Source organism: Varanus komodoensis, unplaced genomic scaffold (assembly GCF_004798865.1).
Source record: "Varanus komodoensis strain SLA01 unplaced genomic scaffold, ASM479886v1 scaffold16, whole genome shotgun sequence".
In the NCBI taxonomy this organism is placed as follows: Eukaryota; Metazoa; Chordata; class Lepidosauria; order Squamata; family Varanidae; genus Varanus; species Varanus komodoensis.
In genome coordinates, this window is record NW_025335468.1 from 8,640,244 (window position 1) to 8,659,957 (window position 19,714).

The following is a 19,714-nucleotide window of genomic DNA, read 5'->3' on the forward strand; positions in this document are numbered from 1 at the left end:
GAGAGAGAGAGAGAGAGAGAGAGAGAGAGAGAGAGAGAGAGAGAGAGAGAGAGTCAATGTATGAATGCCTAGCATATAGGGACTCACATGCCACGCTTCTGAATAATTGCAAGATACTCCAAACCTATGCCCCCTTTCCTCACACACCCCAACCACCACTTCTGTCTGATCAATCAAGCCCCAAGTCAAGCGGAAGAAGGCTTTGGGTGTAAACAATCCTCTCCTCCCCTGTCAAAGGAATGTGGGCACCAACAAGAGCGCCTTTGTCAGATGGCTGGGCAGCCGCCGCCATTGTTCCAACCCCCTCCCCCAAAATAGCTTCTATCCCCCCCACCTTCTTTTGCCTAGTATTATTTTGAGGGTTGCCGGGGAGGGGGGGGAGGGGGAGAATGTGCTTTGTCAGCATAAGTGGCTGGAAAGAGCTAAATTCTTATCAGCTGTTGGAAAGGAAGAAACAGGAGCTGTTGTTTACAGAAGTCAGACGCCTCTTCCCTCCCCACAACTCTTCCCAGTCCGTGAATGAAGACTCAAGTCTCTTTTACCCATTTTTGAGAGGCATTTTTTTTATTTTTTTGAAGATAAGAATACACACGGCATATTCCCTCTGAGCTGGAATAAAGTATTCCAGAAATTGGCCACTGTGCCACATCTCTGGAAATGCTTATCTCTATCCTGTACCTTGTGCCTATGACTGATGCCAGGAGAAAAGCAACCAAAAAGCTTGCTTGTGCCACTTCTTCACAGAACTTCAGTGGTTCTAGCGACCAATTCTGCAAGTGCCATTTGGAACAAACATTAACTGGTTTTGTTGCGGATTGGACTGCTTCCTAGACAGGAGTATTTTTAGCTCAACTTCCCCCTCTTCAGGACTGCCACCAGGTTGCCCCCTGCCCCCAGCAAATAAGAAATACCACGTAAAACATCTGAGAGCTGAGCTCTCCAAGGCTCAGCTTAAAGCCTGACTTCAATAGGGCTATGATGAATTGCCCCAGCTGGGGTCCTGACCTTTGGTGGTTTTGCACAGAGCTGTAGATTAAAGAGCCTAAATAGCAACTTCCCTTCTAAAACATTTTCAAAAGAGATTTTGGACCACCTACAACATGGGAAGCAGGACTGGGGCATCAGTAGATGCCAGACACCGTGTCCACGAGTTGCACGGCTTTTTTCTTTGCATTGAGGATGCCATGGGAGGAAAACACTGGTGTGTCCTTTTGTGCTAAACTAAGGAGCTCCACAGATTTTTCTCTCCCTGAGGTTCACTGACTGCTGCTGTAGCGGTTTGCACCCCTAGCAAAAACGGTTTGCAATTTTATGATGAAAGTTTTAGAGAGCAATAGGAATGATATCCTATAAGTCTGGCAGGTGTATGAAGCAACTGGTCATGTGCAGAAAATGCTTCCTTCACCACTAAGTAAGCTCAGTATTGTTGTTATTATTATAATCACATTGTATTTATATACTACCTTTTTCTTCTTCTGAAGAACCCAAGGTGGCTTGTACAGCTCAATTTTGTCCTTGGAACAACAACCCTGTGAGGTAGACCTAGCTGAGAGTGTGAGTGACTTGCCCAAAGTCACCCAGTTTGCTTCATGGCCAAGTGGGGACCAGAACCTGGATCACTCAGGTCCCCAGTCCAGCCTTCTCACCACCACAAGGCAATGGCTCTCCTTACACCTAGGTTTGGGAAGCAAGACCTCCAGATCAAAGGTTCAGCTTCTGGGATCAGCTCTGAGAGCAAAGCTCTCCCTTTTTAAACACCAAACTACAACCTTCAGTGCACACACTTCCCAAGAGGCTGTAGCCATTGGCATGTGCTATCTCGCTAATCGTTTCAGCCATCTCTTCCATTACAACAACATAAATATTCCCAAATTCTATTTCAATGTGGCAACACTTGCTCTATTTTTTAAAACCCTATGTGTGAAAGTGTAGAACAATGCTCTACAATAGCCTTGGCTAAGTTACTGTTTCAGTGTGCATCAAGAGCTAATGTTCTCACAGAGTGCTTGTAAAGACAAGCGCAGGAGGAAATATTGTGCATTGACACATCAGCATGTGAACAGAATATTAGCAGAATTCTGCTCCCCAGCTACCTGCTGCCACATATTGAGCTGAAACAGGGAGAGCCATCGCTTGTTAAGGATGCAACCCTATGCATGTTTAGACACACACAAGTTCTATGGCTCCCAGTATCCCCCAGCCGGCATGCTGAGAGTTACAGGACTTTTTGTAGGATTATGCTCTGAAGGTCTCACTGAAAAATGGGTGCTAATTTTAAAAAAGATAGTAGGGCTTTTGTCTGGTAAAGGGCAAAGCAAACACTCACTGCATTTCTCATTCTCAATATTCAGATGTGTGGCTACAACAATCTAGTGGGAGCATCTACACCTTTTTAAAAAAATGCCTTGTGTATGTATGTGTACATGTGTGCGTGTGTGTCCATTTTGTGCTGTGTTTCCATTGGATGGGACAGAAACTTAGGGAGCTTATAGTAATTTGTCCTGGGAATTGTCAGACTTCTTGGATTCTTTCTGTTCAGCTCTTGTTTTTCAGTAACTTCTTTATTATCCTGCTCCTGGGTAATTAAACTGTATTATGCAGACTATGGAGATGTTTGGCCAAATTCAAGGCAAAACTCGATTTAAAAAGTGATTAACTTAGACCTCAGAGTCAAGAGAGCCCTTTTCTCCCAAGTCATCAGCTAAATAGTACTGATCATTGAAAAGGGGATCACTCCTAATGCTACTACAAGGTATAAAACTTGGTGGGTTCAGGACAACTAGAGGGCTAACATTGTAATCCTACATGCGTCTTCTCAAAGTAAGTCCTACTGAATTTAAAAGACCTTTGTCCCAGGTATGCATGTCCAAGTTTTAAAAACCCATTTTTAAACCCATTCTGCTGCATTTCATGGATTGTGAGGTGACTTTTGGTCTGTCATCTGCTCTCTGACCAAACTAGGTTTTTGTTTTGTTTTGGTTTGCTTTTTTATGGATGCATAAGAATTTCATTATCCTGTACAAATGCACCATTCCATCACCAATTAAAAAGAGTGCCCAAATCTGTGGCATGCACCTGATGCAGAAAAAGCAAGTCCACAATGGAATCTGCAGGTTAGATTTACAGAAATCCAAACTCATTGCAATCCACTGTAGATTTCTCCAACATCCCCAGATAGGAGGCCATAAGACTGAAACCTTCATTTACCCAATTTGAAGGGTAAAAATTGCATTCTATACATGGTAAAAGTAGACCCACATTTTTCAAGATAATGCTGAAGTTGTGAAGCAAATAGGAACTTGAGCCAGGTTAAAAACTCTTTTTAACCCCTCAGATTCACTGGGTGAGAATATGAGGGACCCATTTTTTAGCTTTGCCTCAGTCCCCTGTCCCCAAATATCAAAATAATGCTGGTCTGCCTCTAAAAGAGCTGTTGTGAGGTCAGCTGAGGAGTGTCTTACATATGCTTTTCCAGAACGTGCAATGCATCATACAAATGCCAAGCCTCACCATTACAGGTATGCATGTTGGTCTGAGCTGATAAATTCTCCCAATGACAACGCAGACCAAAAGGCGCCCCTCTCTGTGCAAAAATATACTTACTGAAGTAAAACCCCCTGTCCCCGCAGACAAACTGCAGTGTGTCCACCAACTCGCCGCCACAGAGGGTTTCCGCCGGGCCATATGCAGAGACAGAATCAACCATGTATGCCAGGAAGGTGAGTGCGAGCAGCAATATCCGCCAGGAAGTGCACATCTTCTGCGCCTAAGGGAGAGATTCAGAGCATTACTGATAAAAGTGTTCCTTCAGCACTCCCCAGATGGTGATGCACATTCAAAATTAGATCTGCAAGCAAATGGCAAGACTTGCCAGAGGTGCCGGATGGTCCATGGCTCCACACTGACCCCCTCAATGGGAAAGGAGCAGAGAAGGCAGAGACCTTCCTTTGGCACCACTGGTCCTTGTGGGTGGGATATCACCACTGGGCTAGTATCAAGGACAAGAGGGGTGATATATGGCTCCTTCTGCAAAGGCCTGTAGGGGCAAGGAGTACACATTCCGAACACCATAAAACATACACTAAAGAAGCAAACCTTCTCTCTGAGGAAAGTTTAGCTGTGCTCCTGAAGGGCTCAGAGGCCCAAGCCAGCTTGAATCTGGACTTGAATGGGAAGAGCTGTCTGTATTACCATACAAAGGTATAAGACATTGTCAGAATCTAGAGGTTGTGATGAAGTAGGCCATATTATCAATTTCACAAGGTTCTCCCAACCTTGCAGGGTGCTGCAGGGCCATATATTTCTAGCCAACAGTCCACAGTATCAGCAGAACTAGTTTGACAGGTGCATATTGATGAAAAAGGGCATCGATAATGTTTCTGAAGCAGGAACCAACATGCTGTGGTGTTGATCTGCTTTTGCACTGTCAGACATCTTCTTAGAAAAGGCAACCCTTCATATGAGAGAAGGGGGGAAATGCCAGAGGGATCTGGCCATCAGCAGTTTTTATAACTGCTTCATGTTAACAAGCACATATTTGTAAATCTGCTGCTAAGTGTGTAAGTGTGTGTGTGTGTGTGTGTGTGTGTGTGTGTGTGAGAGAGAGAGAGAGAGAGAGAGAGAGAGAGAGAGAGAGAGAGAGAGAGAGAGAGAGAGAGACCTTTTAAACACTTTTTAAAAAATAATTAATCTGACCTGTTAATCAATCAAACCTTCCTGCCCTAAGTCTAGAGCATTGTTTCAGGCAACTTAAGATCAGCCTTCCTACTGCCCTAAGGGAAAGTGCCATAGTTCTCTGGAACGGCTAGCAGAGTCTGTGGTTGTCGCAACAGCACAAGGCAGACAGGGTGACCTTTTGTAGAGTTGGAAAACATCCCACCAGTGATCTAGTTCAATCTATTCCTGGCTTAGCCCCAGACTTTCTAATGTGACCCTAGACAGAGTCCAAGGCCAGTTTTCTATCCATTAATCCATACTAGCTATTCTGGATCACCAGCTTTCCAGTAACTTATAGCATGTTCAGTCCCCAGCGGGGGAAGCAACCTGACTTTCTAAAGCAGTGAGTAGCCCCACAGCTCCCTGGAGATGGAGGAAGAATACTTGCTGTTCTAGGCAGGGAAAGGATGGGGATGATCCAAACTCACTTTTGTTTTTTCACTTAAAACAAAGCATCCAATTTGGACTTTAGTCAAATGCTATTTCAGAATATTCAATTTAAATGCTTTTCCTATATACCCAACATCTTATGTTCTGGAATGAAGAAATGCTGCGTGGGGGTAACAGTCTGGTTATGCATCAATTTGTAGCCCAGGAAAACTGTTAAAAGCTAATCAGTGCTGTGTCTGTACACAAAGCAGTATTAGGATCACAACCGAGTTGATCCCAAGATAAAGATGTGTGTGAATGTTTCGGTTAAAAGTCCTAAACGGAGCACACAGAGCTGTCCGAAAGCAGCACAAGGAAAAAATAATTGAATGGGTGCTTGCTGCAGGTTTGGCCCCTGTTAATGGATAACATTGCAATCAATGCTGTCTAAGCCAATACAGTCTTACAAATGGTTTTGGATTGAGGTGCTTGCATTAGAGAGCTTCTGTGACTCGGCATGCACCACAGCCTGTGTGCAGCTGTGTGGATAAGTGGCCGCTCAAGAATTTTGGAAATGTGGGGTGGGGGGTTTTAAGTTCAAACTATAGAATCCATGGTATAGATTTGCACTCTTACTGTAACCTTGGGTGGTGTTTTGCAGAATAACCAGCCTTTTCCAAATAGCAGACCCAAAACAGCAACAGGGCGCTATTGGTATGTTTCGCTTATCACCACCTTCCAAATTTGCCCCACAGAGCAACTATGGATGCATCCATCCTCATCAATGGGATTTAGCTGTGGGGCACCACCTGCCGTATTGCTTTCCTAACACCACTTTTGTGCACAGGGATATGCATGAAGCTAAATGCTGCATGTGGCGATGGACACACTACTGGCATGTCCCAGGTGGGAAGCCAAGGTCAGCCCATTTGTGAGCGCTGCCCCTGTGGCTCCCATGTGCCCCACGGTTTGCCAAACAGGCTCTTGCCCCCAAAAATGAGCGGGGGAAACCCTCCAATCCCAACTTCCCAACTGTCAGGCTTGCCCACGATGATGACCATAACCACTTTGCCACTGACTCTGAACACAATACATTTCTCATAAACATGAAAACTGAGCAGTCCTTCATTTGGTTATTTAAGATATTTGATATGGTTCCTATTTAGTCCATGACTCTCAGGACAGTGTACAATACATTAGAAATTAAAACCATAACATACACAGCCATTCAAGTTTAAACAATCCCAAAATAAAACCAGTAAAAAATCACATTAATAAGAATGTGAAAAATGTGAATAAAAATGTAAAATCAGAAATATAATCTAAAACAAATAATTATGAAATAATTAAATCAAAAACAAATTAAACAAATAACCCCAGTACCATATGCAATAAGCTAAAAATGTAACATTTTTAACAGTTAAACTACCATGAAAATAAAAAAGGGTTGGCCTGGTACCAAAAGGTGTATAGTAGTGGCACAAGGCACATCTCTCCAGAGAGCTTGTTCCATACACAGGGTGCCACCACCAAAAAGGGCCTTATCTGGGTAAGCAGCTTCCTTAGGTCTTTAGCAGCAGGCTCCCAGAGAACGACCTCTGCCGATGACCTTAGGGCCCAGGCAGGTGTGTATGGAAGGAGACATTCCATTAGATGTCCAGGTCCTAAACTGCTTAGGGCCTTATAAGTTATTGTAAGAACCTTAATGTGGGCCTTGTCTTCAATTGGCAGCCAGTGAAGGTGGTATAAACACTGGCATTATATGTTTGACAAACTATGATTAAGAGTCTGCGTACGCATGTGTGTTTCTCCAGGAGGTCTCACATCTGGGTATCTACATGTGTCTGAAGTTTTCAAGTTCTTGGGAATAAATTCAGAAATAAGATCTATTCCACCACTCCTCCAACAATATTCTTTCTACCACTCTTTGGGGTCACTGCAACAGTAGATGATGTGGCATTTTAAAAACCTTTTTCTGGCCAGCAGTGCAGAAAAACACACACACAGCATGGAGATCTTGGCATGATCTTCTCCTGTCTTGAGAAACAGACAGGGGAAAGATATGCCTCCAAAGTTGAGTTATTCAAGGACACTACCACAGTCCCTGCAGCAAGTTCTGCTCCCCGTCACAAGGCAATGCCATTTTAAAAAGGATGGTCCCTTCCAGCTCTTCTATTCTATAGGATTCTGTGATTCTATAGGGAGCCACAGAGGGAGCTCTTCCATGGTTCTAGGCTCCAGCAGAGAACTGGTTTCCAAGCCACTGTGAGCTGCAGTGTCCTACCCAAGCCCTGGCCCAGGAACTCCTACACAGAGCCTCAGTGGAGGAAGCCGCTATTTTGTCAGCAGAGGTCATACCCGATATTCCCCGATTATGTGGGAGGAAAACCAGTCAGCTTTCTATTACAACAGAAAATATAGTCTCGATATGTCATGCTCTCTTTCCCTCATTCTCTCTCTGGCAACACCCCCACCCTGACCCCCAATTCCCTTCCTTTGGGCCAAAGGGGAATAACCAAGATCCACTTGCATTTTTATTTGGCTGGAAGGCTCAGGCAGGAGGGCCATTTCTGAAGCATTCTGACCTGCAATAAATACTGCGCAAAGGGAATGACGTTGCTTACGCTGTAACCTAAGCCAAGACCAAAATGGATGCCTAAGTGATCCATCGCACAATTTAATCCTGTGATCTCTCCTCCCACTTAAATGCTGGTGCTTCAAATACTACTTGGGTGTTGATGTTCACCTTGAGCTTGTTTCTGTCTGTCTCTCTCTCTCCCTTTCTCCTTTCCTCACCGTCAGAACCCAATGTAATAGGAAACCAGGCAGAGAATAGCAAGGGAAAACAGCAATTTATTACCTGCTGCTGAACTCTACTTTCTCATCCCCAGATGAATCTTCTGGGGGAAAAAAACCCTAACCTTGCATCTTTGTGTTTACTCCACTGTAGTCTAGGCACAGAAGAGATAACAAAGGCTTAGTAGCCAATGTTGCCATCTTGTAGTCAGCTTTTGTACCCCTCCCAAGCATAGCATATTTTAGGACTTGCACCCCACTCCACAATAATAGGTGCCAAGTCCTCTCCAACTAGACCCTCCAAAATGTGTTGTCCTTGACAGCTTTGTGCAGCTCTTGTGAGCTCAGGTTTGTGGCTTCCTTTATGGAATCCATCCATCCCTGACCTGGTCTTCCCCTTCTTCTGCCTTTAATCTTTCCTAGAATTCTTGGTTTCTCCAGTGAGTCTTGCCATCTCTTAATGTACAACAGCCTCAGTTTCATCATCTTTGATTCCAGGGCAAGTCCTGGTTTGATTTATTCTAGGACTTTTTTTGTATTTCTGTCCTTTTAGAGAGGGGGAGAAGTGTTTCAAATAACATGTGACCATTCTATAGGAATATGTGTAGCTATAGATAGGTAAATGTTCTGCACACAGAATGCTTTTCTAATGGGCCTCTATACAATGGAAGAATGCTTAAGGTATGTTAAACCCTAGACTTAATATACACTAGGTATGCTTGGTCAACTGACTTTTAAAAAAGAGCAAGGGGTTTGATTTTCATCTAGATCACACTGATATTATATTTTAAGTGCAACACATGGGATGGATTCTGCTCCTGCCTGCATCACTAAGAACAAAGAAAGAATGATTGTTCTATTCAGATCCAAATTTATTCCACTTTAAAAGCAGATCAAGTTGTTTAAAGCTCATGTGATTAACAGACTAACATTTTTCTAAATGACTGCTCTGCTACTGGATTTTATGGACTTATTGGCAGGGCTGCTTGAAGCTGTCTTCATCAGAGTCCTATAACAAGGGCCTTTAAAAGGCAAGCCTGGGCAAAAAAGGTGAACCCAGCACTGGCAGGAGAACCTGGACTCTTTTTGCTCTCACATGTGGAAAGTGCTGCCTCAAAGCTGGGCAGGCTTTCCCAGTAGCAACACCGAGTTCCCAGGAAAGATGCTTCTTCATCTAACGGTACAACCTGTGCAGGTCTAGAGAGGAAAAAGGTGGACTACTCCCAGCATGGGGAGTTGCAAGCCTGATTTTTTTTTTTTTTTTGTCTAGACTTGCATCTTAATTGTATTCAGATTTTGACTGGTCCCCAGTAGCATCAGCTATAGAATTTTCATTCAGATATGTGTAGGTTGGTCCTCTGCCCAGCTGCCTTACACACACACACACACACACACACACACACACACACACACAGTTTAAAAAAAAAAAGCAAAATGCAGCCAAGTACAGAGATGTACTCAGTTATTGTTTAATACTTGTTGCAAGCAGCACTATGCTTTAGGGCCAGTGGAAATGGGGGCTCCACCTAGCTGAAACTCCTCCCTTCTGCCTCCTGTGTCAGATACCATCTTCAGCCATGTCCAAAGGGCTCTGCTGGCAAACTGGTCTACTAGGGATGGTCTAATAAGGGAGAAACCAAATCAGTAAGAATAGAGAGGTAACAGAATTATTGAATTGTTTGTTGTGATGTGTTAACTTGTAACTTTTGTTAACACCCCAGAAAGCCTCAGTTACTGGACAGTATAAAAATGAACTTAATCAATCAATCAGGGCAGCTATCCCCAACAGGATGTTCTCCAGATATTTTGGACTACAACTGATGGGAGTTGAGGTCTAACCTCTATGAGGCAGCAAGTTAAGGAAGTCGGCATATGAGTATATCAGCACTGCTTGGCTGTTGGTATAGAGCCCGGGGGGGGGGGGACGACTAAATTTATATTAAACAGAAAAATCTTAATCATGCTCAGTTTTCTCAAGGTATCAGACAGAAGACAAGGGAATACAACTCAAATCTTCACCCAGTTGACTAATCAAATCTAACTGTCAAAGTTTACAACTTGTTCTTTATTGCCCTTCACTGGTTTCCAAAAATCTGAAGAAAATTAGAAGGTTGGGATGTGAAATGTATCTCCCAGTTGCAAATGGAGACTAGAATGTAATAACTTAGAATTTGCTCAAAACGTATTTGAATTTCCTGTACTTCCTGATAATAAGAGCTAACCTGTTCATCCCCTTGTTGGGATGAGTTGTCATCTGTTCCCATCATTTTAAAGCATCTTGTTTTACAGCACCCTCCTCATTTGGCTTGATTCAGCTGATTAAGCAGACACTTGCCTAAAAGGGTTCTTGCCACAATCCACCAGTTCTAAGCTGTCACAACACTTCTTCTTATGAATCAAGACAATGAGGACAATAAGTTCAAGAACTAGCCATCATTTTGCATCCAGCAAGCAACGTCTCTGTTGCACCCTTTCCACAGGGGACTAAGAAAATCTTGAGATCATAAAGGACTTTTTAAACCCAGAGGATGGCCCTGTAACAAGGTCCCACTGATCTTTCCAGACTGCTGTAGAAAACTGGACAGATCCAACAGAGAGACAATAGTGCGCGGCCTCGTGTGCAAACCACAGGTAAGCAGCTTTTCACTTTAAAGAAAGTTGCTGGGAAAACAAGAACAAGTTCCGCCAGAAGGGAAACTCCTGTTGTATATCCCTCAATAAAAGATTTTTGATAACATAAGTGCTGCCCTTTTTCACTGCCTCCCCTTAGCAGGGAAACTGCCTTCTTCCATTGCTTCAACTCTTTGTGCCAGGAATGCTTGAATCTCTTTAAGAAAAGGAAACGTTTTTTCTTGCCATGGACAAATACCAAATAGTAGTAGCAGTGAAGTGACGCATGCGTTGTATATAGTCACACAGAGTGGCACACAACCAAGTACCAGCCCAAGAGTTTGAGGCAGCACTCCTTTGGCTCCTCACATGTTTCTCAAGTAACGCCATGGATCAAAATGTCCCTCGCTACCACTCTTTCTGCAAACGCTTCCAAACTGGAGCCACACGGATTAGAGAACCAGTTAACATACTATCAGCTGTATCAGCTGAAAGCAGTTCAGACACATCTGCCCTTCCAGTGGTGTTAAACTATAGTTTTTCATGTGTCCCAAATCCCTCCCACTCAGAAAAGTGCGAAAACCATTCCAAGTTTCTCAAAACAATTTACCCTTAGAGAAAGCAGTTGGAAGGAGACGAAGGAGGGGAAAATAATAATAATAATTTCATACAAAGTAACCCTATGCCAGCTGTTAACACTCCCTCAGATTTAGACTTTCCTTTCCTGCACCCTCCTCCTTTTCTGAGTTTTCTCCCGCAGAGATCTAGAGAGCTGGTGTGTGTGCGGATATGCATTAAAAAAGTGGATTTAATAATCACTGGAGTGAAGGAACTGTGTACTCTTTGCCCCAAATGCACAAGTCTTCAGCATTCCTTGTCTTTCCCCTAAGCAGCCTGAGCAGAGCAAGCAATAACTTTGCAATAATAACAGGAGCAGTAATAATAACAGCAATCAATGGCTTAATGTTCCTGCCAACAGCCAGTATATGACCTTGCATGTCCTTTCACTCAGAGATGCAATCTAGATCTCCCAATCACAGGTAGGATTTATGCTTACATCTGTGGACACCAAATGCATGATCGATAGACACATCCAGAGCTCACCTCTGAGTCTCCACTTACTACTCACGTATTGGCTGACTGGCAGCTATTTGGATTTCAATATGTGCGATCAGGACTTTTAACACTCACGGGTATCCCTGAGCTACCTAGTGGGTTGTGCGCGGGTTGGTTCTCAAGACAACACAGGGCAGAAACAAAGCACACTTTTAAACAAGTCATCTGCCATTTCTGTCCAACGCGAGCTCCACCATTCATAAAATCCAAAGAGGGCTGAGGCGAGACTTGCCTCCGGTCCTCTGACAGATCTAACTCTACGGGGCACGCACATTGCGCTTCTCAAGCAGATATACCAACCCTGCGCCCGCTGAGGTCACCACACGCATGCCGGCAATTCCCTCGGACGAACAGCCCCGAGTCCCTACACTTGCAAGAATGCCACGGCTGCCGAGCAGCGCTCGCTCTCGCCTGCTCCCTTAACCTGTAAACGAAGGCAAGCCTTGCAAGAAGTCAAAAACAGTGGATTCTGAGCCATCCCTTGGGCTCCCTCTAGTGTCGAAGGATCAGTTCAGTGGGATAAGGAACTTAAGGTCCCTCCGCCCGCCCGCTTTCCTTGCAAACCCTTTTCAATTATATTAAAGGGGGAAAAGAAGGAGGGAGGGAGGGAGGGAGACAGACGGAGAGACAAGCTCCCGTTCCCCGCGCCGGTCACTTTTGCAGCTCAGCCTTTTTGGGAATTGCTCGGCTATCCATCGTTTGCACGGGGGTCTTGGAAACAGAGGCAACGGCCTCACAAAAGGTGTGCAGAAAAACAAGTTAAGTTTTCGAGGCAGAGTGCTGAAAGTTGTGCCTTTCCAAAGACACAAACACACAAAACCCGTTACAAAACTTTGCAGCTTGTTAGCGGAACTCAAACTCCCGAGCAGAGACAGACTTTTTTCTTTCTCCCCCCTTTCCCTCCCGCCGCTCCCCCGTGGACTTAAGAGCTTTGTTTCTTTTTTGCGATCTGCGTCCTTCTGTGAACTCTCGAGCACGCGAAGCGAAAAGGAGAGCGAGGACAGAGGACAGACGCCCGAGCTGCGAGCTCTTTCGAGAGTTGTTATGATGCTGCGGCTCGCTCGCATTGCCCTGCCTCCGGCTGCTTTCGAACGGGAGAGAAGTCCAGGATGGGTTGTTTTCCCCCTTACCTTGGAACTGCCAGCGGGGCTCTCAACTTCTTGCGTACAGATTTGGAACAAGGCTGAGTGGTTGCAGCATTCATCCATGTGGCTCTGCACTCTTGACATGGTGATCTCGCTTGGCTGGATTTCTGGTTGTATTTGGTTTAGCAAGTCCCTTGTAGCTCTCTCTCTCTCTCTCTTTCTTTCTTTCTCTCGCTCGCTAACTCGCTCGCTTCTTTTTGTGTATGGAAAAGGGAGGATTGCCTTGCTTTGCTGCCTCTTGCTTGGATCTTGTTTCCAGAGGCAAGGATGGTAGGGCTTAGCTCTCCTAGCAGCAGTTCTGGTTTCAATGAACTGCTCCAGAACTGAGGAGACAGACTGAGTGCGTTCACTGCCCCTTCTTATATACACCCATCCAATGGGCATGCTCAGACAAGGTAACTCAGCCAATAAAATAGCAGAAATTATCTAATCCCTCCTCTCTCTTTTAAGCCCTCCTGAGACTCCTATTTGGAGGGGGGGGAGTTTCAATAGCATGGGGGGGACGTTGGCTATTGCTTCATGAAGAAAACTCCTCTTCCCCACACCCCCAAGACACAGAAGAAGAAAAAAAGAAGGGAGACGATTTCTTTCTCTCTCTCTCTGTTTTTTTCCTCCCTCCTTATATTTAATGTTGCTTTTTCAAGTCTGGCTAAAAGAATGTTAATTCATAGACAGTCTCATTTTTTTAAAAAGCCCTCTGTTTGTCGAACTAAATCCTGTTGGGTTTGGAGAATACCAGCATCTTCAGAGTGCCAAATGTTTAACCATGATCTGCCTTTGATCTCACTGATTGAATTAATCCTGTTTTTAATGTAATCACAGCTCAGGTCAAGGAAAAAGGTTTCTTGACTCATTCTGATCATGTTTCCTGCTCATTGATGGCAATGTTCCCTATCAGGAATGCAACAAAACATGAGATAGGGAGGTAAAGTGGGCCACAATTTCACTGAGGATCTGCAAATTAGGTTAACTTTAAATTATATATGTAAGCACAAGTCAAGGCAGGGTGTCCAGAGGCTCCTCTCCCTCACCCAAGACACCCCCCCCACCCACCCAGTATAAGGGCAGAGGCAGCACTGAGGAGATCCCAAGCAAACCTGAGAAATTGCTACCTGAGAAAACAGCAGCCATGTGGCCCCTTTGAGGTTAAGACATTTATTCTGGCACAAGTGGTTGTGGATACTTCATTGTGTGTCTATACAGATCTGCCCATTTGAGGTTAACGCTTCATGCACGTGATGAAGTAGAAACTGTCCACAAAACCTTGCACCAGAATAAATGCTTCAGTCTTTCAGGTGACACATGACTCCTGGTTATTTTTGCTGCAACAGTCAAACATGGCTTCCCCTTTGGAAGTAGTTGCCCTAGAAAAGACAGACCCCCAGCCAACACCACCCCAAATATTCCTAGTCCCTAGGAAGCACTTCAGGCACTCCTTTTCTGTAAAGAGGTGCTCCCCAGCTGCTTCTTGTATGTAGCTAACCTCAGGCTGCATGATCTAAAGTAGTGACAACCTTAACAACCCAAAATAGAGCCAACCTAGGTGCCCTTTAAGACCCAGATGAGTCAGAGAGCAAGAGATAAGCTTGAACTGAATGGCAAAAAACAAAACCTCAGAGACTCCCCAAAGCCAATAAGGCAATAACAGCTTAGGTGGAGGAGGTAGAGAAGAAGACCCTTCTCAGCCCCCTAGTGGTGATTATTGTAGTCTCGCAGAACCTGGATGGGTTAGCAGCCAGACTGAAGTAGTGCTCAGGCCAAGGGAACCAGACCTGGGCTGACTCAAGGCTGAGCAGTGAATGACTAGCATTACCCCTGCCATGGTGCACCAGCTTGGCACAAGTTATCCCCCAAGCACCTTCCCCTCTCTGGGAGTAAAAGCACAGCAACCGTAAATTACATCACTTAGCCATTTCCTAGCCTTTCATCACACCCAGTAGCTGGGTCACTTTACATCATGTAAGGGACAGCTGTGGGTCAGGGAATTTACATGCAATCCTAGATAGGCCTGTAGGGAGTAAGAACAGGATGAGACTTACTCCTCACAGAAGGAGTTGCTAAAGGAAAAGGCATGCCAATGGCTTGACTGGGTTTCTGAAGAAGCATAGAAGATCTTCAGAGTGTGACTTGCCCTTTCACAGTCCAAGTTGGAAGGAGGCAAATGCCTTTCTCCTCCTAGGGTGTGCAACTTGTGACTCTCCAGCTGTTGCTGGACTGCCATTTCCATCAGCTCTAGCAAGTAAAGCCAGTGGTAAGGGGTTGATGATATGTGTAGTCTAACAGTACCTGGAGGTTATGAGTTGCCCTATCCAGGCATAGGGCACACTACGGACAGAAGCTTCCTCTAAGTTGGCCTTTCTTACTATGGGAGAAGGGCACTCTCCATCCACTTTCTTACCTGAGCCCCCCTGGGAACTTTCTGATATCAGGCAACATATAAATAAAAGTAAATGCATGAGGGCTTTTTTAAAAAGATGCTTTTCACTACAAATAGTTTTTCTCCTTGCAATTCAGTGATGAAAATTCTTTGGATCAGTTTTCCTGTTTTCTCATACAGATCTGAACAATGAATACACTATTAAACAAGGGGGAAATCATCACTGGGACTGTAAGATGATCAACTTTCCCAAAACAGGTCTGTAGTATCTTCTGGGCTTCAGTGCAGCTCAGTGCAGCAAACTTTGAATTATTAACCACCTTTATTAGAGAGATGAATTTACTACTTGCAGAACTCACTCAGTTATCTGGGCTGAGTAACACACCATTAATATATATATAGGCTACGCATTGATGTGACTCTGTTATTGAAACCTGGTGTAAAGTTATCTGTGGTAGAGTTGGTTCCTTGCAACTGGTTTGCTTGTGAATCTTTCTTAACTTACTTTCTATAATATGATATGGCTTTCTCTCTCTCTCTCTCTCTCTCACACACACACACACTCTAAAGAGAATGATCTTCACACACCTTGAAAAGTATGTTGTCTCCACAAGGTGCCCTGACATGAAGTAGTCACCTGGAAACAAGCTTTTGCTTACAACCTTCCTGATCTGGGTTTAGTCACATGACATTATGATCAGTCAGTGGGGCTCTTTGACCTGTTTCAAATTATCCTCAGCATGAATGGGATCTAAATTCATAAACTAGATTGTCCATTACAGGGTAGTTAACCCAGATCAAGTGTACTGTATTCCAAAAACTCACACACAAAGCAAAATCAAGAGAGCACCACAATAACACATCTGTGCTGTAAACACTTGCGTGTTGATATTTTTCATTGTCACTAGGATCAGTATCTAAGAGACCAGATAATCAAAAGTAGGTGAGAGGGAACTGAACTGCCTTAATGCTTCCAATACCAGCCTTAAAACTTTGTTTTCTAATGCTTACTCCTGTGGAATATTCGTGAACCTATTTTACACTATGTCAGAGGAATGAAGCATAATACTTGGAGTGAAGAAGAATAGGCATATATTTTCCTTTTCTTTCTGAGGGCTCACTCATGTACTTTTATAAATGTTTGAATGTTTTTTTCTAAAAAAAAAAAAAAGTAATAACAAGGTAATACTAAGCCAAAGCATTGAAACACTTGACCTGAAGGCCAGATGTCATAACAAATTCTGACACATGAAAAGATACAGTGTAATGTCCCTGAGCCAGCAGTGTGATGCAGTGGTTAAGAAGGCAAACACTGCCCTTGGATGTATCACCAGAAGCGTGGCTTCCAGAGCCAGCGAAGTGTTAGTGTCACTCTGTACGACTCTGGTGCCCTCACAACTGGAGTACTGCATCCAGTTCTGGGCTCTACATTATAGGAGAGACATAGCTAGGTTTGAATAAGTTCAGCACAGGTCACAAGGTTGGTAGCCAGACATGGGGGATGCCACATGAGATGCGACTGAGGGAACTGGGTCTTTTCAGCCTGCATAGAGGAGACTTTGAGGGGATCTTATAATGACATATAGCTATGAGAAGGGCTGTCAGATGGAAGAGGGTCATGACCTTTTCTCCCCTGCAGTGGAGAAAAGGATGCGGTCCAATGGGGCAAAGCTCGAGGAACCAGATTTCAGGTTGGATGTCAGTCAGGACTTCCTTTTATCTGTCCTGGATCTCATGATCCACAACATGGAATTTTCCTTTTTTATAACAGCCATACACTGACCAGGTTCAGACAACCATGAGGCTGCAGTCTGTCGGTTGCACACTTTGTGATTTTGCTAATTACCCTTGTGCTAGATGGCTTACTGTGTAGTTGAGATCACATGAGGTGCATGGTAGGCCTCACCCTACAACAAGCCATGGGTCCTGGGGCATTTGCAAAGCCTCTCCCTGCTGCATGTACACTGGGTTGGGTTGACACAGGAGGCTGTGCACTGTGAGAGCAGTTAGGGAATTCAAGCAGCACATAACCGGCGCATGGGGACTGATATTGGAGTTTGGCCACTGGGTTGACTTTTCCATCCACACATCCCACAACCGCAACATTTCTGTCTGGTGCATCCCTGCTGGCTGAGATACCCTAGCCATGCTGATCTTTCCCCCATCAACAAGCCTCACTTTGCACTTGCTTGCCATTTTAAGGCCCAGTCCCCTGGCTTGGAGAGCTCCTTTTGGAACATGTCATAAGCTCTTTTTGTTTCAACCATCCTAAATTGTTTGGTGATGTTAGGAAGCATGGCAGCCTCACTGCTCACTCCAACCTCCAGATCATTTATGAATGAGTTAAAAAGCACCAGCCCCCAAAGGGATGTTTGTGAGACCCCACTGGCTACACCCCTCTATTGCCAGAACTGACTCACCTACTGCTGCTCTCTGCTTTGTTCTTTAACCACTTGCCTGTCCATAAGAGGATCCTCATCTTATCTCGTGATTGCTTAATATTTTAGGAGACTTTGGAGAGGGATCTTGTCAAAAGCTTTCTGGAAGTTGAAGAAAACAATATCAACCCTACCCACAAGCTTAATGACAAACTTAAAGAACTCTTTGATATTAGAGTTACATTTGCAGAAGCCATGTGGGTTCTTTTCCCCTAGGAATTGTATTTCTACATATTTGATCATTTTATCTTCAGTTATGCTTTCCACCAAATTCCCCAGAGGTTTTGGTCAGTTTCCTTGGTCTCCTCTCCCTTTTGGATCTCCCTTGAGTGTCTTCTATAAATTTAAAGAAAGTGGATTTGAGAGCTGGTTGTGCCTGAAAGAAATAGCCTTGGAACAAACTTCAGCAACCAGAGAATGAAGAATAATGTGATAGATGATCCCTAAGCAAAATACAACAACTCCCATGGTTAAGGAATGAGCAAAATTATCCCAGACTCACTGAAAGCAACCAGCATTGACAGGTCTTCAAAAACATGGCACCTAACCAGCCTCACAAGTTGTCATTGGGTCTCCTCGTGTATCCTGCTTTGATCTTAATTGCAGCTTAGTTTGCCTTGAGTGCAAGCAAATAGAGCATTATGTGAAAGGGGAAAAGGCACAAAAGAAAGAATGACCCAAGAAAAGAGCTATTGATCAAAGGAGACAGGTTATTTTTCCTTCCTTTTAAAAAGAGGTATCAATTTGTCTCTCAGGATGGGCAAGAATCAATTAAAACTTTTAAACATGATCAGCACATTATTACTTTTACATTTAACTATCTGATCAAAGATGTCCATTATAACATGATAAACACTCTCTCAGGTGACAGCTACCAGAACATGGCATTGTGCTTCATGATAAATGTCTCTGGAAAAATTACCCTCGCCCCCCATGCTGTTTCCACAGTTATTGCTGGAGAATAAAATGCCCACATCACCCCTAAGAATGCATTGAAAGGATCTGGGTGCAAAGAGGAAAACTCAAGCTCTTTACATGCATCTTGGTTATGAGTAGATCATGAAAGATAAAGGTACCAAATCTGTTGTTGACGGCTATGCACAATCCATTTATTACCAAGTAAATTAGTGAGTTACAGGGTTCAAGACTATGGCAAGAAAAGCAAAGCACAGCACAAGCACAAAATTGTCTATGCTAATTTACACATTCTCTAAAGTGTGTGCATGCATGTGTGTGTGTTTAAAGGACCCCATCTCCTAAGCATACCACTACATGAGAAAAGAACGTATGGACAGGGGAAAGGATAGTATTTGCCCTTTTTTGTGGGGTTGGGGTGGGTGAACCTCAAGCAGGAAGATTCGAGGAAGGCAGCAGGAGAGGTTATGCATGTGGGCAAACAGAGATCTAGTCCAGGGTGATTGGGTGCATCAGGGCCCCGCATCTCTATTCCAGCAAGTGCCCATGGAGAGCATGGTAGTGGGGCAGAGGGCCCCCCCCCCCCCCCCGAGATTCTCAGCTCCAATGAAAGGTCTGGGGCTCTGAACCTAGTAAGCCAGCCAGTAACTCCACCCCTACCCAGTAAAATTTTTACTCATTGTAGATTTGCAGTTTTAAACCCATTTGCATTTCAAACAGCATTTTAAAGAAAAGTCATGAACATTTAGTATAAAGAGCCAAGAGTTTTGGTTGATAAGACTGAACTCATGTCTCAGGGGTTTTGTTCTTTGTTTTTGGTTTGGTTTGGTTTTAAGAAGACCCCTTCCAGACAAAGGGGGAGGTCTGCAAGGTGGAGCATATGTTTACATGCAAAAGATCCCAGATTCATTCCCTGGTATCCTCAGTTTGAAAGAATCTCAGGTAACAAAGCTGAGAATGACCTCTGCCTGAAACCAGGCAAGGAATGACCTAGATAGATGAGGGGTCTGTGCGTAGATCCTTCAGTTCTCACCTCAAACCTGAAAATAAGAACTAGTGTGACTGTGCCGTGCACAGTCTTTAATTTAGGCAAAGACCCTGGATTCAAAGCTTGGCTTGTCCATACGGTCTGCCAGATAACTCACGCTCTCCCTGCCTTACCTAGCTCAGAGGTGCAGTGTGGATAAAATGAGATCACTCCATGCATGCACCCTGAACTCTTTGGAGAAAGG

General features: G+C 44.2%; 1 protein-coding gene across 1 annotated transcript in view; it reads right to left on the reverse strand.

Moving 5' to 3' along the window:
• Positions 1-13,088, reverse strand: part of IGF2 (insulin like growth factor 2) — a 21,474-nt gene extending 8,386 nt beyond the window's left edge. The window contains exons 1-2 of the mRNA XM_044425860.1: positions 12,738-13,088; positions 3,604-3,766 (exon numbers count right to left, since the gene is read on the reverse strand). Of these exons, the coding sequence (XP_044281795.1) occupies positions 3,604-3,766; positions 12,738-12,836 (262 nt within the window). The 5' untranslated portion in view covers positions 12,837-13,088. The remainder of the gene's footprint in view (positions 1-3,603; positions 3,767-12,737) is intronic.
• Between the last annotated feature and the right edge of the window lie 6,626 nt (positions 13,089-19,714).